Raw genomic sequence first — 24,399 nt, 5'->3', positions numbered from 1 at the left:
CAGGCCCAAGAAACTGCTTAATTGCTTTTGATTTTCAGGGCGAGGTAAGCGAAGCACGGCAGCAACCTTTTCGGGATCCGGTCGAACGCCATCTTTGCTGATAAGATGGCCCAACACTTTGATGTTCTTTCTGGCAAAATGGCATTTCTTTGTGTTGAGTTGGAGTCCAGCGTTGGAAATGCATGTGAAAACTTCGTCCAAGCGCTCAAGGTGCTGACGAAAAGTTGTAGAAAAAATAACGATGTCATCTAAATAGCACAGACAGGTCTTCCACTTAAGGCCACGTAAAACTGTGTCGATCATGCGTTCAAATGTTGCAGGGGCATTACATAAACCGAATGGCATGACGTTGAACTCGTAAAGTCCGTCTGGTGTTTCAAAGGCTGTCTTGTCCTTGTCCGCATCGTGCATGGGGATTTGCCAGTATCCGGATCGGAGGTCTAGACTAGAGAATTATTCTGCACCCTGGAGGGAGTCAATGGCATCGTCAATTCTTGGCATCGGATATACGTCTTTGCGCGTGATCTTATTAAGGGCTCGATAATCGACGCAGAATCGTACAGAGCCGTCTTTCTTGCGAACCAGCACGACAGGAGACGACCAAGAACTGGAGGATGGCCGAATGATGTCTCTCTTGAGCATGTCATCAACGTTATCCGCAATGATTTTCCGTTCTGCGGAAGACACGCGATACGGGCGGCGGCGTACAACCGAACTGCCTTCGGTTTCGATACGATGTACTGCGACGCATGTGCGCCCCAGAAGCTTGGAGTGGACGTCAAATAAGGCTCTGTGTTTGTGCAGGAGTGCCAGAAGGTCTTCTTTCTGCGCAGCGGTCAAATCGGGATTTATCGCGGCCGTTAAAGCAGCGGTAGCAGTGTGATAATCAGTTGTGGTAGACAAAGGTGGTGATTCGGTGTGAAGCGGTACCAGCGAAAGAGGTTCGGTGTCAGTAAAGCATGTCACAGTAGAGCCCTGGGAGAGCACAACTGGCGAAGAAGTAGGGTTATGAACAGCGACTAACGCTCTACCGTCCTGAAACCGTACTAGGCTAGGAGTAAGGCTAAGCCCACCAGAAATGCAGTAACCGCTCGGTGCAAGGAACACATCACCATTAATAATAGTGTCGGAAGTCAGCGTCAGAATATGCTCATTACCCGCGGGAATGAAACAGTCGGTAGACGTGACAAAATGCAGGCTATGAGCATTGACAGCGGACGAAGATTCAGTGTCCGTCATATGAATAGTTCGCTGACGGCAAGAGATGAAAGCTGAGGCGGAGGACAGGAAGTCCCATCCCAAAATCATCGCGTAAGTGCACGAAGATAGCACGACGAACTGAATGTGGTGGAGGATGCCATCAATGAAAACGCGCGCAGTGCAAACACTGGAGGGCTGAACAAGAACTGTATTAGCACAACGAAGGGGAGGGCCATTATACGGTGTCTTCACTTTTCGCAATCGAGAACACAAGTCAGCACTAATAACGGAAAGCGATGCACCTGTGTCAACCAAGGCTTCGATTCGGACACCTTCAACACACACCAAAAGTACATTTGACGGGCGCTCCGGAGGAGTTTCACGTTGTCCAAAAGATGCAGCTTTCCCTCCTGAAGCTGCACCATTTAGTTTTGCGGGCGGTGATCGGAGGACGAAGTAGCCGGTCGTAGAGGGGAAGAAGAGCGCCGCATCGGTGATGGAGAGCGACGACGCGGGAAACGCAATGAACCGGCAGTGTTGAAGTCCTGTGGAGATGGGGAACGTCGTGGATAATAATCGTAGTCAGAACGCCGACGTCGTGGTACAGGGCCAGAAAACTGATCCCTTTCAAAGCCGTCATAGCCACGTCTTTCATCTTGCTGACGGCGTCGGCAAAACCTGGAAATGTGGCCACGGATGCCGCAGTAGTAACAAACCGGTCGAGGTGGGCTCCATGCGGTATAAGACGGAACAGGCGATGGCCTTGCAGTGATAGGATTCAGGGACATGTGCGGTGCAGGTGCCTGTTGTGGTGGCTGATGGGAGGGTGGCGCTATAGAGGCAACCTGAGCGTACGTTGGCGTATGGATAGGGCGCGGGCTCGTGATTTGTGGGCAGGTCACGGCAGCTATCTCTTCCCTCACGATATGGCGTAGGCCGCCACCAGGGGGCATCAGATGGACCTCAGGAGGGTTTGACGAAGTTTGGGCGTGCAGTTCCTCACGGATGATGGAGCGAATCAAAGCACGTAGCTCGCTGTCGTTGGACGCCTTGAAATCAGACGTGTCAGGGTGTAAGCGGAGCATATGAAGGTCATCGAGACGCTGACACGTACTGATGATGTCGGCGACGGTAGTGGGATTCAGCACTACAAGAGCATTGAATGCCGCAGTCCCAATACCCTTGAGCAGGTGACGTACACGGTCACTCTCTGCCATCGAGGTGTTCACGCGGCGGCAGAGGGCGAGGACGTCCTCTATGTACGAAGTGTAGGACTCGCCTGAGTGCTGTACACGCTCAGCAAGCTTCTTCTTAGCGATATCGGAGCGGACAGACGAGTTGGCGAAAATCTGGCGTAGATGGCGTTTAAAGATGCTCCAGTTGACCAAATCGAGCTCATGATTGGAAAACCAAGTTTTCGCAACTCCGGTTAGGTAAAAGGCGACGTGAGCAAGTTTTGCTGATTCGTTCCAGTGGTTAAAGTCACTCACGCGCTCGTATAGCTCCAACCAGTCTTCAACGTCGTCGCCTGGAAGCCCAGCAAATAGCGGTGGATCCTTCTGAGGGGTGGTGACTGTCCAAGAAGGGGTTCCCGCAGGAGTAGGCAAGGGGGATGTCGTGGGACTGGTCTGCTGGTCTTGCGACATGGTTGAGTGCAGTTGGTAGAGGCGGCGACCCGAGCGGAGCTCCAGGGATGTAGCGTAGGTGAAGCTGGAGAGAGACCGGGAGCGAGAGGGCGAAGGAACCGGACAGCACACTCCACCACTTGTGAGACGAGGTTTAGGCAGCCAGTCTCTTCTTTATTCTCCCGAGTGAGAGCCCCACCACCAGGGTCCAAAACGGTGATGATGAGTATGTACAGGTGAGAATATGAAGCGTATGAATAATGCTCACAATATATATATATATATATATATATATATATATATATATATATATATATATATATATATATAATAACGACGTCTCTCGACACTTGGCCAAAATTTATTAGATTATCTACCCGCTAGCTACTCGCAAGTTCTCCTACACCGCGAGAGTCACGTGGGTAACATGACCACTTAGGGGCAGCGATGTTTTCGGCCGGCCAAACAACCCAAGCATGCAAGTAGGCGTAGCGGTCTGCGCATGCGCAGTACCGTCGCCCCTAGTTCTTGCGTACGCAAGCCGCTTGCGTCCCCTAAACTAAAGCTCTCTATTACTTGGACTCGTGAACAGGCTCCGAAATGATGCGCAGCGTGTCAGTCGTTGGGCCCAAATGTAGCCCTCGTTTCGGCCAAAAGTCCGGCTATTCGGGTGGGACCCCACACGGCGGCGGCGGCGGCGAAAGTATTTCGGGAGATCGCATGAACAGCAGGCACATGACATGTTATACAGCTGCAGCTGTGATGTATACATATCGCATTTAATAACAAGAAGTCGTTGTGCTGTTGTATTTCGGTTAAGCAGAGTTGACGTTGCAGACATGGAGACAGAAGCAGTTGATCACAGTCTCATCTGACAGATGATCACGAGATAAGACAAGTCGTGGGGATGTCGATATGTAATCGTCAAATACTATTTCGCAATCACGGCATCACAGTAGCTTTGTGTCGTGTATCTCTCTTCCTCCCCCCTCGCTCTCTCTTTCTCTGTGTGATATATATATATATATATATATATATATATATATATATATATATATATATATATATATATATATATATATATATATATATATATACTGGGACGGACTGAGGGGTTGTTTCAGGTCATGACAATTGTTTGCTGCCAACGCAGGCGTGGGATCAGTATAAAACACGGCGTCGTCCTTGCAAGCCGTGTGAGGCCAAGCAGCGTTTCCGCGCTGCGATGACGAAGATGAAGCTGAAACTCCTCGAAGCCTGGGGCCTCCATGAGGCAGCAAAAGGCTATCAGATCCGGAGATTTCCCAGGGCCGACCTGAGTATGTATTCACCATTCATGTTGTGACGTTGTAGTTACGTTGAAGAACAGAGTAGCAAAAAATTATGCAGAAGCTTCACTGGGGTTGTCTAAGTATGTGTAAGCATTGTGCCACTTGCTCATTTCCACGCAAGCCGGTGTCATTGCCAGTCTTGTCAAACTTTATGCAACCAGTACAAATCTTTATAAGCCGTTATCAGTTGTTACCGACCTTATCGTATGTAATCCGACCATTATGAACCCTTATCGATTGTTGTCAACTTTATCGGAGTCGATTCTACCTTTATAGATCTTTATCGCAATCGATGTAACCTTTATCAACCATTTATATCTGCTTATTAAAACCTTATCAGACATGATCCGGCCCTTAACCGATTATCCGATTTGATCCGACCCTATCAACCTTTCTCGGTCCTAATTAACCTTATCAGGATCGCTCCGACGATTCTAAGCTCTTGCCTCTTTAGCAAGCTCTTTAGCACCTTATGCATCCTCGCCGAACCATTATCCACCGTGATGAGACCCATGTAACCCCTGGTCACTCCTTATCGCTGCGTCTCTGTCTCTGTTGCGTGACGTGAAGCGCATGAGCCTTTAGCGATCGGTGGCATTTCGATCGGTGAAGAAACGCCCCACGGAAGGCGCATCCCGCGACAGCTGAAACGCTTCGGGGATGTGGCGCGTTTGAAATTAAAATTTCGCAAAACCTGAATTTTCCTGATGCCTGCGAGGCTCTAAGTCGGCTCTACATGTAGTCCTAGAAATGGCTTTTATTCCACCAATACCAAATCTTTTGAAAACGCCTTCATGGAAACTCTTCTCCTTTGACATGTATTATACCACCAGTACAACACATTCGTATGTTTAAGCTATATTCACCTGGTGGGTGTTTAGCCTAGTGGGTAAGGCACTCGGCTTCTGAGTGTGGAGTCGAAGGCTCGAAGCTCACGACCGCCGACGTTCTTCCTTCTGAATTTACTCTATTTCTCTTCATGGCAAACATAATGTTGCTCTTAAAATAGTTTGCACGCTTTGGGGCGTAGCTTGTCCCACAACGATAATCGGCATCGGCCTTGCCTGCGTTTACTTTCTTTAAAAATCTGCTCTCGCTACTTTCCTTTTTCATGAATGCTATGTCACAATGATAACACACACGCGGTTCGTGACCAGGAAGTACCGGTCTTGCAGCGTTAAGGAAATGCGGGCAAGACAGATGATGATTATTCTTATGGGACAAAATAAGGGGTGCAAACGTTTTCAAAAGTGCATGCGTTAGAGACGGACGGACAGAAAGACCGACTAGCAGATCTCGTGGTTGCGTCGCCTAAGGATGCGTGCGCATTAGTAGGGCTCCAATTCACGCTGTGAATTCAGGCCGTTGGCCAGCGAAGCTGTGGCATCATTTGATCCGATAGACCAATGTGACATAGCCTTGAACTGAGTCCTGGTGAGCGTGAGCATGACGCTGTTGTACATATCGACGTTGCTGCTCCTTTTGTCGGTCATCGTATTCACGCTGCTCTTCAGGTGTCTAACTGTGCGTGGTTTGCTTTGGGCACGAACCGCTGCTTCCTACCTAGAATATAAGCAACCGTTGTATATAGCTTTCATTAATTACGAGAACGCGTTTGATTCAGTCGAAACCTCAGCAGTCATGGAGGCATTACGGAATCAGGGTGTAGATGAGCCATATGTAAAAATACTGGAAGATATCTATAGCGGCTCCACAGCCACCGTAGTCCTCCATAAAGCAAGCAACAAAATCCCAATAAAGAAAGGCGTCAGGCAGGGAGATACGATATGTCCAATGCTATTCACAGCGTGTTTACAGGAGGTATTCAGAGACCTGGATTGGGAAGAATTGGGGATAAAAGTTAATGGAGAATACCTTAGTAACTTGCGATTCGCTGATGATATTGCCTTGCTTAGTAACTCAGGGGACCAATTGCAATGCATGCTCACTGACCTGGAGAGGCAAAGCAGAAGAGTGGGTCTAAAAATTAATATGCAGGAAATTAAAGTAATGCTTAACAGTCTCGGGAGAGAACAACAATTTACAATAGGCAGCGAGGCACTGGAAGTCGTAAGGGAATACATCTACTTAGGGCAGGTAGTGACGGCGGATCCGGATCATGAGACGGAAATAATCAGAAGAATAAGAATGGGCTGGAGTGCGTTTGGCAGGCATTCCTAAATCATGAACAGCAGGTTGCCGTTATCCCTCAAGAGAAAAGTATATAATAGCTGTGTCTTACCAGTACTCACCTACGGGGCAGAAACCTGGAGGCTTACGAAAAGGGTTCTACTCAAATTGAGGACGACACAACGAGCTATGGAAAGAAGAATGATAGGTGTGACGTTAAGGGATAAGAAAAGAGCAGATTGGGTGAGGGAACAAACGCGAGTTAATGACATCTTAGTTGAAATCAAGAAAAAGAAGTGGGCATGGGCAGGACATGTAATGAGGAGGGAAGATAACCGATGGTCATTAAGGGTTACGGACTGGATCCCAAGGGAAGGGAAGCGTAGCAGAGGGTGGCAGAAAGTCAGGTGGGCGGATGAGATTAAGAAGTTTGCAGGGACGGCATGGCCACAATTAGTACATGACCGGGGTTGTTGGAGAAGTATGGGAGAGGCCTTTGCCCTGCAGTGGGCGTAACCAGGCTGATGATGATGATGATGATGACACGATCGCTAACATAAGTGCCGCGTTTGGATACTTCAAGCTCTTCAACGTTATCTGCCTGTGTCACACTGGCTGCTTCAAACTCTTCGATTGGTGATGGTAATGGAACAGGTTCATCAGGGGCTCGGTTCTCTAGGCGCTCTGCTAGAACCTGAAAGAGTGCAAGGCATGGATGTCATGAATTTCAGCATATCATGCATATCAGCAAACATGACAACAGTTGGATTACTTCCAGTAATTGAAATACTTTTCAGTAATTTATGTGATGGATTAGTTGTCTAGTGATTTAGCAATGTGAATTATTTGGTGTTTGTAATTTCATGGCTGAAGTAATTTATCAATTGCGTTAAATATGCAGCAGTAAGTTGTGTACGGTGCCAGAACGTTGGTAGTGTCGTGAGGTGTCGTGGAGGAACATGGGGGGGAGGGCATGAAATGTTGGCAAGTGTATGTTACTTTGAAGAAAGGTTGGCGTCCCTTTACACTTTGCTTTTTGCTTCTTGTATGCATGAAAACTTTTTGGAAGCAATCGTAAAGTAATACCATTTTTGAAAGCGGTAATTGGTAATGTAATTCAAATCGATGATTGTAATAAGAAAGTAATGAGTAATGTAATATAATTACTTTGAAATAATAATTTTGTCATGCCTGATACATAGCTTGTTCGATAGGTACAAAGGCAAGAAAACATTTTTTGTGGAGCAGTGATGCCTGTATTGGACTAGACGACGTCGAACGCTGACAAGTTCGATACAGTAAACTCAGTTGTACGAACGTCACATTATCGAATATTTCAGAATAACGAACTTTTTAAAAATCCCCGGCAGTTTTCTTATAGGTACTATTCAAAAATGTTTCACTTAAACGAATTTTGCAACAGTCAATATTTCAGTTTAACGAACTCACTCAGAGGACCAAGGCTTGTTTTTACGATCAGAACCGATGCCCGCCCTCATCACACTGCCGCTCCTGCGGCAATGTAACGTCGCTGGCGCTGCCCCCGTTCCTGGGGCAAAGCCGCGGCGCGGAAAACGAACGGCAACGAGGCATGGCCTCCAAGATCGCCCGCACAAAACTTGCAAGCATGCAATCTTAGAGGCCATGAACAAAGTAGCATCGCTGGCGCTTACAACGCCGCCAGAGCAAAGCGGCGATCTGTCACACGACAAACCACGTGGTGTGTGTTTTTTTCTAACCGGCTAGTCGTGGCACGGTCGTCGTCTCTTCCTTTCGAAGAAGGGGCGAAGAAGACAAAGAAGAGACGAAGAAGAGGCAACTGCCGAGCCAGTTTCAAGCCCTATAACTCTAGCTGAGGTTGTAGGGTACATAGGAAAGTGGAGAGACTTTGTGTCTCAACAGCAAGCTGTTCCAGAAGAAGTGTACAAAAACATTGACAGTTTTGTTACTTCGTGTGCTTTAAAAGTACAAGTGCAGAAGAAGATTACAGATTTTTTTTCTAAGTGAGAAAGGCAGCATTATAACTGTTATGAACCTTGTACTCGTTGATATTGTTGCAGGAAGAAAGCAGGCCCACGAGTGTAAAATAATGTATATTTACAACTGAGGTTAATGGCGTTCAGGCAACTGCCAGACTTCGTCTTCCTCTCGTCCAATCCAACTTCTTCCTTCCCTTCACCGTAACATCATGTACAAATTCCATTTCACACATTTCTAACGTTATGGATGCCATGTCTTTTGCTCCATGAATTGCACTTCAAACTTTGACTCTGTATGTCATGTCTTATGTTGGTCTAGTGAATATTCAGTTTAGTGAACTTTCAGTTAATTGAACTATTTCCTTCGGTCCCTTGAAGTTCACTCAAGTGAGAGTTCACTGTGCCTCACAACGTTACTTCATTATTTGAGCCCGTTCGCCTTGACACGGGCGCGGCTGTGCCGACGCTTGTTTTTGCGGCATTTCGCTGCTGGTAGCAGGCTATGAGTGCGAAATCTACGGAACGAAGTTTTTACACGCCGAATTCGCTGTAAGGCCGTTTGTTCGGCACTCAGGTGATCATCTGTTTAAAATATTGCCCGTGTGCACATTAAAACCCTTACCTCACCCTTTCTCCTCTTGGCGAAGGCCGCTCTTGGAGGTGGCGAGGTGTTTGTCTTGTGGGAGAATATAGACGGAACAACGCCGGGCTTCAGTCGCGCCGATTTAATAGGAATACCGATTAACCGCATTGTTGTCAAGCTCCGATGATAACCACTGTCGCGGAAATTCTCCGAGCACAGCACAGTTGATTTCGTCGGCACGAAATTATCTCTCCTCACCGCACGGACCCACTGCGCTGCAAGTTTCTTGTCCTTCGGGAACATGTGAAACACCACATCGTCTTGGCCGCCTGTGTTCGCACAGCCGAATGTGCACAGAACGAGGGCAGATTAAGCGCTCTTGGATGTAGGCACTCATGCAGCACAGAAAGGAAGCATAGTTCACGAAAATCGCAAAAGAAAACAAACGTCAGCGGCGGCATATCTCTCGTAGCGTCGTTTAGTAAAGCGCAGGACGGGAAGAAACATGCCAGCACGCCCGTCCGACAGTACGGTCCCCGCGAGTGACGTCACTCTCGCCGGTTCTCTCCTCTGGCAACCACCTCACCCGGCGCTCCGGGAAGCGACGGGGGCGTGTCCGCGGGGGGGATTTAGAAAGCTATTTCTGTCCGTTATATTAACAAAACAAAGAAAAAAATTTCGGAACCGTAAATGAATAGGTCTGTTCTTCCCAACCCCAGCAATTCATAGAAATTGAAAACCGCTTCAGCTTCCCTTTAAGGGGCAGTAAAGGACATGCATTTATTTTTTACAAATGGCCGTTTTTTCGTACGTTTTCGCGCCCCCTAGAGAGTTCGAAAAATCGGACGTGGGCTGTGCAACTAACCAAGATGCTTCAAATAACCGTGGGTCGAACGAGTGGCGGAAAGAGGACGAGAACAGAAAGGACCTACGCGTTGAGGAATGAACGGGAAAGGAAGCGTGCTGCCGCCGGTTTGAAGAAGCTTGAGCTAAAAAAAAAACGAGGTGTTGGCTGATGCCGAGATGCAGGTGTCCCTCGTTTAAACCAAAATAAACTCTTTAAAGCTGTGAAACACAACACTGAGGCGTCGTGCGCGGGCTGAGAGTATGTCAGGACAGTTGAGGTTGACTTGCGGGCTGTTGAGAGAGAATCTCAATTGTAACAAAGTTCGGGCCTCATGCCGCTGAGTTTACTATCAGTTGATAGAAATAGCTTATATTTGAAAATATTTGCTTCTGTATGCATCTCTTTTTTATGCGTATTTGAGAGTGTCCGACTCGATTTGCGATATTTTTCGAAGACATTTTATTTGCTGCGCATTTTACTGACCCCTCCCTTCCATTGTCTTTTTGAATAACATAAACAGTACTCCTTAGTATTCAAATTGGATTAGGTCGTTTTTTTTAATTTTTTTTTCATATGCTTATTAGAGAGTGACAGCATCTGGCTATATGGTTTGAGCCCGTATTGACATAAAACATAGTTCTGCATCACTCAGGGAATTGTGCAAAGGCACTTGGGAAAACCTGTAAAACTCAGGGAATTTAGGAATGCCAACTTGGCAGACACCCTGAAAGCGTTACCAGCACTGTTACATAACGCTGTTTAAATTTCTTTGTATGCCATTTCCGCGATACGCCCTTCGCAATTGGTCAAAATTTTTCCACGTCCACTTTGCCTGTGTCAGGTGGCATCATGAAACCGCGAAAACACCCCTTCTCAAATAGTCATGTATCAACTGAATATTCATGAAATGACGAGCAAACAAACAAAAAAAAGATTATTTCCAATTCTATGTCATTGTTAGCCATGCGCTACTGGTGAAATTTTTTTTTAGCCACGCCCATTCCGCTTCTCTTTTTAGCGATGTCAGAAAACCAAGAAAAGTGTGCGCACTTAATTATGGATATCTGGGTGTTACGATTAGCTCAGTGGTACAAAGAAACTAAATAGATTAAACGAGAGCACAAAGTGGAGGCTTAAGGCTAGGAATTTAATTCTTCAACGATAGCTGAAATCGAAGTTTATTATCGTGACCTAAAGATATACATGAGTGTCTTAGCATATAAGTGTTTCAGGAGCAGGTCAGAAAATAATATCTTTCAGGGGGATCTCATATTTGTACGGCATAGATACAAGCCTGCTGGACTAATCAATAAAATGTCTCAAAGCAATATGCTGATTCCGAGGTGCTTCGATCCTGCTTCAGTGGGTGCGACTTAGGAGAATTGGTGCAAGACTTCAAGGCTGACGTGTGGAATTGCACCTGGAGGTATAAGAGGTGTCTTTAGTCCTGGTACACACGTGCTGATGAATTGGTCTGTTCTTGTGGTGCGACCTGTGCCCAACATTTCTTGCGTACTCTATTGCAGACCACCTCCTGAAGGAAACACAGGCCACAAGCCGCTCGCGACCTGCGTGTGTCCGCCGCGACTCCTTCAGTGACTCGGACGGCTCTACTACAGAAGGGTCCTCCTCCGACCTTGCGAAGGACAAGTCACCACTGCAGGATGTGTGTATTGTGTTTTACATTGGTGATTATAGTCATTATGTAGTATGATAATGGAAGAAGTAAAGCGGAGGACATTAGTATATGCGCAGTTATTCCAATTAATGCACTCGCGTCAAGGGTTTGGCAGTGCATTATTATATGAATTGTGCGAAGTAACACCTATGTAACCAGGAAGCTGCTCGAGTCAGCTTGTTCCTTTGAGCAGCGGTATATGTTTGCACAGCAGGAGAGTGTATGAGCATTTCGTCGTAATGAGATGGGCTGGGCGCAGTAAACATCGGAACCGGTTTGTTGTGAATTATTAGGCTATGTGATGATTCATATGAAACAAGGTTTTCTTGTAGAAGGTGGTAGGTGAAAGAAATTCTTTTGATCTGGCATAGGTGTCATTGCTGCAATTCTTAGCCACACGTATACCCTGTTATCGAGTGTGCTGAGGTATATATTGGAACCTAAATGAAAGCCATGTAATATAACGCGACAGCTTAAGGGTTTTCGGAATTTATTTTATAAGTTACATCTCAAAAAGTGAAGGATGTGGCCAGCATTAGGGCTTCGAACTAGGTCATTCTATGACAAGGCTGTGCCTGATGCATTGGGCTATAATGGAGGGCTAATGGCGGATTTGGAATAAGAGCGAGGTTTTCTTATACTGCTCACTGTTTAAGGAGTATGCCTTCTTGTGCGTGATTCATCACTGCGAGAGAGAGTAAAACATCTTTATTAATAATATTTGAATGGCGAGAGCAGTGTGGGAGGAACCCTCAGTCCAGGGTCCCTAAGATGATTCCGGCGATGTTTCGAGCCCGTTGTATCACAGCTCGGAGGACCTCGGGAGGTCCGTCGCGGAAGGCATCGTCCCACAGCTCTTTGTTGCGTAGGGGGTAAAGGAGAGTTGGCAAGGGAGGAAAGAGGTTTGCACTGCACTCAGCCGTGACGTGGAAGATTGTGGGCGAGCTGCAAGGAATTCTTTCTAGCTCAGCATATAGGTGCACCTCAGTGTGCATTCATACCACCTCGGTGCCGTTGGCTGTAGACCGCTTGCTTTCAGTGTGTGCTTTCAGGTGGGCAGGTTAACGCTACTACTTCATTTCTTACTGCATAAAATTGCTGACATTCCTCCGTGGCATCACCTCTGTCGTGGCAGTGCTAAAGAGTAAAGGCGTCTCAGAGAACCACGATCTCCATCGGCTGGCTGCATGGCGTTCTGAAGAAAGCATGATTGGCATCCTCTCTACACATTAGGAAGCGGAAAATCAATTATATGAAGTGCTATTGACAGCTTCTTTCCGAGCAGTAGGTTTTCATGCTGTCCGTCTCGCGGTTTGAGATAATGACTTTTGGCACATGCCAAAAATACACTCTAGACTATTCCGTTCACATGTTCTAGACATGGGAAATTTAGAGCACCAATGAAGTCTGATTTAGTCCTTAAAGGGCCCCTCACCAGGTCCGGCAATCTTGAGCTGACAGGGTCAGATCATACAATGCGCGCTAACGATCGCGTTTGCAAAGAATTATATCGCTGTGCACCGCGGGAAGGTCTGAAATTTCAATCCGAACGCAGTTTTCTCTTTCCCTCGCGGCTGTCGCGCTCCAAGCCGGATGGTGACGTACTCGCATCCTTGCGCCTACGCACTCGTGTCCGCAGTGTGACGGCGCTCGCGGTGACACGGGCCTTCGAAAATTATTCAAGGCAACATCTGTAATTTGTCTGATGTGTTGCTTTAATTGACGAATTGAAGCTTAGGGAAATAATAAAACACACAAACGTAATGTCTCCGTCTTTTTTGTTTTATTTCGCACCGAAGAATGAGAGATGTACTTCCGTTTCGTCTGCCTGTTCTCACGGTCGTGCAGTCACATGCACAGGTACCGAAACTATGCCATTTTCCACCGTGTTCTAGCGCGTGATCATGCTCTGCGAACCGCTTGTTCTGCCTCGGTATTCGTGTAGCACTAAATTATACCGCTATTCATGTGTCCTTGTGCACAGGGCGCAAAATCGTGCCCTGCGCGAAACGACACAATCGCAAGAGCTCGCGCGCAACGCCGTCAGCGGAAATGCGCAGTGTCGAAAAAAAGCGAGGAGAAAAAAAATGAACGCGGGGCCTGTGACATAGGCGTCACGCGATTCTCGAGGTCCGGTATGGAAAAACGCACGGAAGCAATTTTGCTTGTCGAGGTTAGACCATAGGCGGGGCGAGTGGAGAGACTGTCTTGCTTGTCAGAGGAGCTCGCCTCCTGAAATCATGGGTTCGCGGCACTGAAATATTATGATCTCGGCTAATGAGCCGATTTGAAAATTTTTTATGGCAGAACGCGCCCTAGAGACACGTAACAACTTCCAGTGTATAACCAAAATTTGCTATGGGGCCTGGTGAGGGGCCCTTTAATCTATAGAAAGAGAACAGAGATTCCCAACTTAGTTTCCGACTTTGGGAGCTTCGTCGTTAAAATATTTCTTACTTTTATAGTTTGTAATATTATAAGGCGCTTATGAAGTTTATTGTTTTTCAGGAACAGAACATGAGCGTTCACGCTGCCCAACCGGAAGGCGGCACCCTTGCGTTAACGGCAGTGTCAGAAAAATTCCCAGCCTCCCTTCAAGGGGACACATCAGCAGAAGAAGAACGTAAGGATGCCCAGGAGGTGGCAGCTGTATATTATGGCGAAGATTTAGCTATCGACTACACCGGTGGACATGACGCTGTGAACGTTACCCAGGAGAGCAACTACAAAGAGGAGGTCACCAACTGCAGGTGCTCAGTGGGGGACCCACAGGCTCGTCGGTGCTTATGGTGCATTGTACTGGAATACAATGATCCACCGGTGATCCCTGTCTTCAGGTTCGACGTCACTGTACCAGCCGACACCGCTTTGATTATTTAGTCGCAAACATTTCATTGTGCTCTAACTATGGTGTAGAGTATATGTTCATGACGAATATGTGGTCCAGCAGTGATGAAGACAACTAAGGGAATGGACACACAGCGCTGAAAACCTGATGATCAGTGCAGTCTCTGGCTACTGTATTTTCTCTGACCTTGTGTGTAGAGCTGCTCATTTGCACACTCCCACTAATTATTTTATTTGAACCACTCAATGACTTCCTGGCCGAATACGTAATATGTGCCCGGATTGCTTGCCATATTAAAGGTGCACAGTGTCCAGTGAAGTCATTGTGGCAGGGGAACATAACTTTATTAGGATAACATCATCTGATCTATCCAAATTATTTAAGCGCAAAGCTTATCATTCCATTGTCATAATAAGTGACCTTTGAATCACTTTAATATGGTGCTGCCTTCTAAAGTACAAATCTCGCATTGTGCTGCCACTTTATTCAGAGCTACATTTTCATATGAACATTTCACTCAACTGGGATGCCCTCAGATTGGTCAGGTTGCCATTTCTATTTTAGTATTTCTACCTGATGTGTTCTGTGATATAAAAAGGACAGTAACGTTTGTCCTTTGTGCTGTCCTTTATTTCGTATTTGTGTATTAATACTGCTCAATAGGAATTCATTGCCATATACCTCTTGTACGTGAGTCGATGCTGTTTATTGTTTTATTGAAATGTTGCATACAAGAAGCTTGTCACTTCCCATTTCTTTTCTTCCAGCTTTGCTTTGGTCCAAAAATTGTTTATCATATCAAGCTTAATTGGTCAAATTGTTCTACCTTTACAACGTGGTTGTAGCTTTTATACAAACCTAATATACTGTGACCGTGGATATTCTTGGTCAGACGCTTTCTTTTGCAATTCAAAGTCATGATAAACCTTGCCACTTTGTACATAGCGTGAGTCATGTGTAAAATACCATCAAACGCTTTCCTCTTTGCTTGGCAGGGTCAATAAAAAAAAGGAAAAAAATTTAGCCATATGAGGGTACAAACAGATTTTCTGAAAATTTTATATTATTGTTCGTATTTTGTAAGTTGTCTTAGCGAGAGGAATTTCCGGCAATAAGCATATGTATATTTACACCAGAAAATTACTATTGGTCCAGCAGTGTGCCTTCAAGGACCTGGGGAACAGATTAACCCTCTCATCAGTCTAGAGATATGTGACGCCACGGGTAAATAATTAATTTCTGTATTCATGCGATCTTGTTATGCCCTGCCCCTAAACCAATACTCATATTAACGGACATGATACTGTGCTTTTTTCACTTCAACGTAGGACTAATAGAAGATTCGGTCCGTCCACTGGCATGGTGTAGTGTACATAGTTAATGTTAACACTTATGCGCAAGTCCTCTGGCTCCTCTGCAAAAGCTCAGCAGCACAAATGCAGTTTGCGCTACTCTGTCCTTGACTTGTGTTTCACTTGTTACACCCACCCCTGGCCCAACATGTAGCTGTTTCTACACTTTTCCGCAAGTGTTTCTACAATTTCAAGTCCTCAAAGAGAATGAAGTAGAGACAGATTATTCGTGCCATTTGGCATGAAAAACTTGCAGCAATTACCAATAGACCATTACCTAAAATTTAATATCTAAGTTATTGCTACATTTGCATGTGGCAACATGCGGTGGTTGCCGCATTGAAAGCAGACAGTACTCAAGGCTTGTCCAACTTACTAGGTATCTTGTTAATGGCGCCAGTATCGATTTATCTGTCTGCAAACATAATTCAGTATATTTTGGTGCTGCAATCACTTTCCTAGAGCCTTAATGCTTACTGCAAGATAAAAGTGTGTGATGTGAAAGGCTAGCGCTTTCCATAGCATATACCGGAGCAAAGATCGGGAAACCCTAAGTAGTCATTATTCTTCATTGCGAACATGCCCTGATTGTATACCAGCCTCAATTTGAATATTGTACCATATGTTCTAAATAGAATATATAAAAATATTGTTTTTTGAAGTCCATTTGAAGACTTCCAGAAGAATAATTTCTTCACAATCTCTGATGTCCTCTGGCTTGAATAATGTGTCATTAAACTAAATCTGTACTGCATTGCTTATAAGAATTGATCTCTTTTTTCAAACACCTCGATGTCAAAGGATTTGTGTTTCTCCACAGTGCTTTTCATTTCCACATTTATTTACAGATCACTATATGGCATAAAGCACTTCATTATAGCTTGTTGCACGAAAAAGTGCAATTACTAGGCCAGAAGCAGGTGATGACGTGGCACGTTTCACAAACACTGTACAGCGTGGCACCACACTACAGATATGTGCTTTCGGGCACACATCAGCAAAAGATATGTACTATTGAGCAGATACCTAAACCCTTCACAGTACCTATTGAAAATCACTTGTGGTTTGAAAGCTTGCATCATTTGGACTCTATGCACTAAGTGTGCTGATTTTTGAACGCACGGTTCTTGGAGTGGTAGTAATTGTAATCAGTGGCTAGCTATTGAATATACTGCAGCATGCATTATGGTGATGTTTGTTGTCTGTTTAAAGAATTTTTAGCCCTGCAGGCAGTGCTAGCTTGATTTGTGATTTTCTTGCTGACAGTCAAATGATTCAATTTTCGTGATATTAGGCAGGCAGGTTATTCGAAGTGGTGCTTCTTTTTATGACAGAACTTCATTTTAGTGTTTACCGGTGATGAGTTGCTGGCAGTTATAAATGTTACGGGATTCTAAGTGTTGTGATTACGTGTGCATGTGCTTATAAATGTAAGCAACTCCCCTTTCTTATTGCAGTGCATACTGTGCGAGGACTTGTTATGCCATTGCAAAACTTTTAACATGTCTTTTATCGTTTAACTTGATTGTTCAAGTGTCTCTCCTGTTCACTTCTCGTTCACTGTAATGAGTGCAGCCACATTCAAGCAAGTGTAAGTTTGAGTTCAATGCAAGTGATATTTAAATAAAGTTAATTATCAGGTGCTGTTTTTTGTATTGTAGTTGGTTAAATACAACGAAGAGATTGTGGGTGCAAAAGAGGAAAATGCTATCGAGGGACGCGGAAGATTAGATGGACCAAATTGATTATGAAAACTGCAAGCCTGTGATGGAGTTATCTTAACACATGAACACGTTAAACGGCAATTTCAAATTTTATTACAGTTACATTGTACATTTCACCAAGTACAAAATTAGCTGCTTGCAGACGGAAAACTAAAAATATTTGTTTGAACAAGGAGTGACTGTGTTACTAAGTCATACCAGTGCTTCGCTGGCAAAATTTTCTGGATAATTCTGACTTAGAAAGGGGATAAAAAAAAAACGTCACGCGCAGAAACACACTAACCCATGTCATGTCCACACGTACTACATCCTTTAGTTTCTTTTTAGTGTCGCCGCAATGCTCAATCAAAAGACTTTACGTCGCACTTCGACATGATGTCCCTAATGTCCGTGCACGCTTTCAAAAACAAAATAGGACATCCACCAGACACATGTGGGCATATACCACAAGCAGTCCCCAAGGGCATGGACCCATTTTTGCTTAGAAAATGTCTTCTAAAAATATTTCTCTTGTTAGGAATGGCCTGCCGAGGTGGCAACATGCAAGTTTTCGCAGCCAGCTGCAGCTGCGAGCGTGGCGAGCTCCCGAAGATACCATGGAAGCCTTCAACGCCCGCCGCGCTTACTCGTTTCGTAGGGACCACGAGGTGGCGCGTCAACAACCCCTCGGCGCCGCTATGACTAAACGCGATTGGCGGACCAACTATTGTTAGTTAAATCGCCAACGCCTTCACGGTTCGACTTAAGCAGGGGGATTTCCTGGAAGGAGATGCCTTGCGGTGCCTTTTCACGGCCCTTTGAAGACGCCAGAAAATGGACAGCGGCGGAGGCCACTGTACGAGGTCGGCTCTGGAATGTAGAGGTGCCGGCTGGGGTCAGGCGTGACCATCTGGCTACGGGGAGGCGCTCAACTCGGGTTCTGGCAATCCAAAGTGCGTGAGCCCTCCTCCACCAAGTCGTGAGCCCTCTTCCTCCAAGTGTGCGAGCCCTCCTCCTCCAAGTCGGCTCGACTACGCCCCAACGACTATGGACAGTCCGATTGGACAGCCGCTTCCCTCACCTAGGGAACTAGGGACCAATGGAGTGTTTATAAGCAGCTATTGTCGACTGCTAGAGTGTGCTAGTGCTCGTCAAGGTTCTCGTCGTCGTGCTCGTGTGCTGCGTGCTCGTCAGTGTTTGGAGCTTCGTGCTCGTTTGTTGTATGCTTCGTTTGCGTGCTCCATTTGGGAGTCGCGCTAGACTGTGTAAATGTATCTCTTGTTTAAAATGTAAATACTGTAAATAAATCTTGCACGCCTAAGTCCCGACGAAGAGTCAAGGTCCTCCCTACAGCTACGACCGCCAACTCCTACACTCTTTAACTTCATACGATAATTATGTTTCCTTGTTTATTATAATTACAGTTCAAAGCTGTCATCTCTACGGCTCGTGCGTATGTCGTACTTTGCAAATTTTCTGAAGGAATTTACTTTGGAATTTAGTTCAGTAATCCACTTATGCTTGGCGGAATGCCTGGACAAATGAACATCCGCATGCGTTTGTGAATACGTGCACGCAATGCATCTGTTGACGTGTGGGTGCTCTGCCCATTGGGGCAGCATACGTGATGAACAGTATGAAGCAAGCTCCGCAAAAGCCGAGGACGCACTTAAAATGTACGCAGCAGGTCCCCATGATGTCTCGCGAACATGCAAAGGTCCGCAGGGCCCATTCGACACATACCTTGACTATCTATGTCCTGGCAGTGAATATCCGTGGGCATGATGGCGATGTTTATTGGCATCCCTTTTGAAACGGGGCTGGAGCTAATAGTCCCCTATCCTGCGTGATATAGTCAGGTTATACGCTTATCGCTATTAAGCCTAATCCCTATCTGATTTCGATCTTTCGTATTTAAAACCTCTATCCCCTATTGAACCATTACCTACGCTTGCAATGACTCCTGTTCTATCAATCACTTCCTTGCATTTTACCGACCAATAATCTAATGATCTTTCAGTTATCTCGTCTTTTGACCAGTTCGCCCTGCCATCTTTGAATGCCTCCACTTCTGTAAGGTGAATATTCCCGACTGGTTTACCTTGGCACTCAATTACGATGTGTCGAGTCGTTTCCAGGATTGTTTCGCAGCACACGCATCTCATCCTGTGCTGCATATTTGCTGCGGTATCTTCTTGTCCTCAGTCAGACAGATCGAGCCTTCGACAGAAAGACACTTTGGGTTGTCATACAGATTTTCTCTCATCATTTATTTCTCGCTGTTCTTGCGAGTCTCAATAGCGTTTTTTATTCACATCCTTTGAATCCAATTTACCGTTTGTTTCTCTTACTCTATATAACTACTGGTCTATTTACACTCAGTTACTCTACTTAATTGCGAACTTTCTTGAACTCTTCCTTCGTTCTGTCTCCACACGTTTAATGTACAGACATTTGTGCACTTCAGCCGGCCATTTTCATATAGGTTCTTTAACCTCTCTTTGAAAATAATCCTACTGTGTGTGTCTCGGGCTTCAAAAGAAGCCCAGCCCATGGCACCTTGCGCTGCCTCGTTTCTTGTATTACTGCGGGCCCCCAGAGTCAGTCAGCCCGCCGCTCTCGGAATAATGTGCAACCTCGACAGCATTTCCTATTTGTAGCACAGAATTCCATTCTCGAACGTTAGCGCTGGCACCATTACACTTTGGCAAATTTCTCGCACCACCTCCTATTCTAGTCCGAAGGTGCTGTTACGTAACTGCTGCATTCCGCTTACCTTTCATTTTTAGGTGATTTTGCTAGAAGCTTGAGTAGTACTTTCCTTCATTTATGTGTAGACCCAGGTATTTATATTGCTTGACTGGCAGTATGATTACCTGTTCAATTGATACCACGTCATCGTTTCTTCATTAAAGATCATAATTTCCTATTTCTCTGTGCTAAACTTGAGGCCTAGATTTGTCGCTGCATTTCCATGTGTACTTGCATGTCTCTAACTTCCTTGAATTGTCCGGTAGTAGCATTATGTCGTCCGCCTACATCTGCCCAGCGACCTTTTGGACATGACGGCCAAATAGTGTAACAGAACCGCTTCATTTCGCACCAAACCGTTGAGATGCGCCAAAGCACTACTTTAGACTAAGTTCGCCAAATTGAGCGGGATCTGTGTGTTCAGTGGCAACCACACCGCCATAATCGTGCGTTGGATAGCGTTGAGCCTTGGAATGCAAGTCTAACGAATCCGTTTCAGCGTCGGCGTTTTTGGAATGGGTATGGCGCATTCTGACTGCGACAATAAAATGAAATCCATTTTGTACTATACAGTGCTTTACGAATGCTTAATATAAGTTTTACGCGTTTGCATACTTTGCCGACCAGGCAAAGTATGCAAAACCGCTCTCTGGGCTGAATTAAGTGAGATGGTCTGTTCAGCGTGTAGCTCATCAATATCATTAAAACACTTTAGCGCTCGCCTTCGAGCTTTATTGATAAATCGGCGTCAATTAATGCGGGGAACGCCATGCGTGTGACGTTCCATATCCATTTCGCACGTGTGCCACTTCCTATTACCGGTATGATACTGCTGCACGTCGACGAACGACCTGCATGCCTTCGTTGAAATCTGGCCCAAATGTCCAATGGCAACCGTACTCGTCTCTCAGCTACAGGACTCCACTTACCCTGATTTCTGAAACATCACGCCCTACAAAATCATGTTTTTGCCGTCGCAGAACGCAAGCCAAGGGTGTAAAGTTTCAGTGTTAACCAACCTTGGCGGCAAAATGGTGGTCCTAAATGTTCGGCGAAACCGCAAACGACCTGAATTGCATTTGCGACAGCGATGTTCACGACGCGACTTCCGCAGATAGGGTCCGAAAATTTTAATGAACCATCTCGGCGTCTACTTATCGCGGACGCAATATTACATTTTATTGTATTACTTTATTTATTTATATGTTTTGCAACCCTAAGAGGGTTATCGTAGAAGTGGGGTACAAAATCAAGGCTGCCACACACAGCAAAAGGGGGTACACAAATCAAAGGTACAAAGCAAAGCACTAGTATATGGAATATAATAAGAAAAAGTGGTCTCAGTGCATACAGATATGCATATAAACATAGTGAATAATACATGGTTTTAGGAATCGCGGGCATCAACCCGTGATTGCCTGAACAAAATTATCAAAATGTCAATTTTCGTATGTTAGGGGGAAGTTGGTTCCACAATTGAATGGATCGGGGAAAGAAACTATACTTGAATTTGTCAGTGCAGGCGTATAGAGGTGTAACATTTAAAGGGCGAAAATTCCGTGTGTTAGACGCTTTAGCAAACTTAATGTAGTCCAAGGATGAGCAACGTTCAGATTTAACAGTGGTGTAAAACAGTTTAAGACTTTCTACATTACGCCGCTGTACCAGCGAAGAGAGGTTCAAGGAGGTTAGAAGAGGGGGAGAAGTCCCTGTCTTAGCCCCGTCATATAAATCGGATAGCTTTCTTTTGGACGGATTCGAGTTTTTTAAAGTCGGATTTCAGGTATACATTCCAAATTGCACACCCGTAATCCAAGATGGGCCGCACTAGGGTTTTATAAGTGAGCAATTTTGTTTCTTTAAGGGCGGAACGCAGAGAACGCTTTGGGTAACCTAGACGTGCCAGAGCTTTAGAACAGGTTGCTTCGATATGTTTGGACCGCGATGAATTGTAAGGTACTTATACTGAGAAACGTTTTCTAGAAGAATACCATTGAAGCAACAATGAAGACGCACTTGCGCAGTACGTGTCGAGAAGGTCATAGAGACAGTTTTGCGGAAATTCATCTGCCACTGGTTACACCAGGTACAAAAGTTGGATAATGCATTGTTCAGAATGGCGTGATTTTCATGATTGGTAATTGTGTGATAGGTAACGCAGTCATCTGCGTAAAGATGAATTTTAGTTGATAGCACATTCTTAGGTAGGTCATTTATATACAGGAGGAAGAGAAGCGGGCCTAAAACCGATCCCTGCGGAACACCAGAGGTAACGGCCACCGTAGGCGATTAGACAGAATCGAAACAAACGTATTGCGATCTATCTGACAGAAAACTAGAGATCCAGGTAACCAGGCTAGGATTATTTAAAATAATATTTAGTTTATGCAAAAACCTGGAATGTACAACTGTACCAAAGGCTTTGGAAAAGTCTACGAACATGGCATCAATTTGAACGCTTAAGACAAGTGCGTGGCAGATGTCATGAGGAAATTCGGATGTTTGCGTAATGTTGCTGAGGCCACTGCGAATTCCATGCTGGCAGACTTAAAATATTGTTGGCCTCAAGAAACTCAATAATATGTTTGTAGACGATATATTCTAAAATTTCACTGCATCTAGAGGCTAAGTAAATCGGTCATTAGTTGGATAGGTCTTGTTCACTCCCAGGCTTTTGCAAAGGTATAACCTTCGCAACTTTCCAGGCTGATGTAACGGTGCTTGTTTGCAAGGATTTATTAAATATTACTGTAAGGAACCTGCTGGACCAGAGCTCATACTGTACGAGAAATGTTATCGGAACCGCAACCCTTTTCAGTATCTAGGTTTAAAACTAAGTTTAGGACACCCGACATAGATACACTTAAGCTATTAATAGCAAGCCGCGTTTCTGAACTCAAATCAGGGATTTCAAGGTTGTCTGCAGATAAGACTGACGGAAAATACGAGTTAAAAGCAGCTGCAATAATATGAGGATCATTAGTGGAAACATCGTTTATTATGAAGGAGTGAGAAGTTGTTTTACAAGACGAAATCACACCCTAAAATGTTTTAGGATTTGATTTAAGCAAACTAGGGTGGCATAGAAGAAATCTCTGGCTGCTTTAGTTTTTAGTCGTAGTTCATCCTTAGTCATCTGAAGCAGTGTGGTTGCAAGTGTACCACCGGTGCGTCTTTGTCGCCTAAGTCAAGCAAGGCAGCGAGAAAGGTGAAGGATGCGTCTGGTCATCCATGGCAGGCCAACGTTTCTTTTCTTGGTTTTGTGTGGAACAAAGCGGCTGACGCATGTACGTACGGTGTCATTGAACAACGTAACCAAACTATTAACATCGTCGTAGATACTACGGGTTCTTTTGCGCTCGAAATCCGCAAAAGAATCGGCAAGAAAATTACTGATAGAGTGGTCATCAGCTTGTGTGAAGTCATAAAAAGTGCAAAGAACAAACTTAGGTATAGGATCAAGAACAATAATAAGAACTAGTACCGCGTGGTGGTCAGAAATTCCATCCACAACGTCACACGTATATCTATTATCAACAAGATTTCCGCTGAGAAATAGAAGGTCCAGAATAGAGGGGCATCCGGTATTCTCGGTTACAATTTGTTTTAGGTTACATGAGAGTGCAGTATTTATTAGTTCTTTAGCGAGTGAAAAATCGTAGCCAGTGGTAGACCAGCATTGCCACAAAATGCATGGCGCATTAAAATCGCCTAGCGGAACTAAGTTGGTACATGACTTGCATAGTTGATGAAGAAATGCTTCTAAAGAGCACAGTTGCTCAACATCAGACCCCGGAGGGCGATAAATTGCACTGATAACGATAGAGCAGTTGGCGAGAGACTTTACACCACACAAATTCTACTTCAATAGAACCACGGATAATCGAAAAGGTAAGGTTTGACCGCGAGAATAGAGCTACACCACCACCTCTTTTTGCGCGTTCTGTCGCAGTGCACAACGGCAAAGCCAGGCGGCGCAACTTCAGCATCGAAAATGTCACGGTGTAACCACGTCTCGGTAACACCGATAATGTGAGGAGCATTAAAATCGGTCAAGCACACAAAATCGGGAAACTGATTAACAAGGCTCTGGCATTCACATTCAGAATTTTAAGGTCATCATGCCACATTTTCTGTCATTACTGTGTACCGTCCGAAGCGGACTTGGGGGAAGTATGAGAAGAACGAGTTGAAGCCGTGGTAAGGGCGTTAGTTTTGTGATCCCAGTCATAGCGGATGTTGTCGACGAACACATGATCAAACCGTATGCGCACAGCGTAGCCATTTGTTCTGTTGGAGCCAGTGGCATCCCAGAGTTTCCTGCGAACGGATCGTATACGAGCGGAAAAATCTTCACTAATGCGCATGTACG

At 45.2% G+C, this 24,399-nt stretch overlaps 1 protein-coding gene across 1 annotated transcript in view; it reads left to right on the top strand.

Moving 5' to 3' along the window:
* The window catches only part of LOC142573046 (uncharacterized), a 193,634-nt gene extending 176,427 nt beyond the window's left edge, over positions 1 to 17,207 (top strand). The window contains exons 3-5 of the mRNA XM_075682547.1: positions 3,979 to 4,144; positions 11,222 to 11,361; positions 13,882 to 17,207. Coding sequence (XP_075538662.1) covers positions 3,979 to 4,144; positions 11,222 to 11,361; positions 13,882 to 14,253 — 678 coding nt within the window. The 3' untranslated portion in view covers positions 14,254 to 17,207. The remainder of the gene's footprint in view (positions 1 to 3,978; positions 4,145 to 11,221; positions 11,362 to 13,881) is intronic.
* The last annotated feature ends 7,192 nt before the right edge of the window (positions 17,208 to 24,399 follow it).

Source organism: Dermacentor variabilis, chromosome 2 (genome assembly GCF_050947875.1).
Source record: "Dermacentor variabilis isolate Ectoservices chromosome 2, ASM5094787v1, whole genome shotgun sequence".
NCBI classification, from domain to species: Eukaryota; Metazoa; Arthropoda; class Arachnida; order Ixodida; family Ixodidae; genus Dermacentor; species Dermacentor variabilis.
Note: the sequence above shows the minus strand (reverse complement) of the source record. Positions and strands in the feature narration are given on the sequence as shown.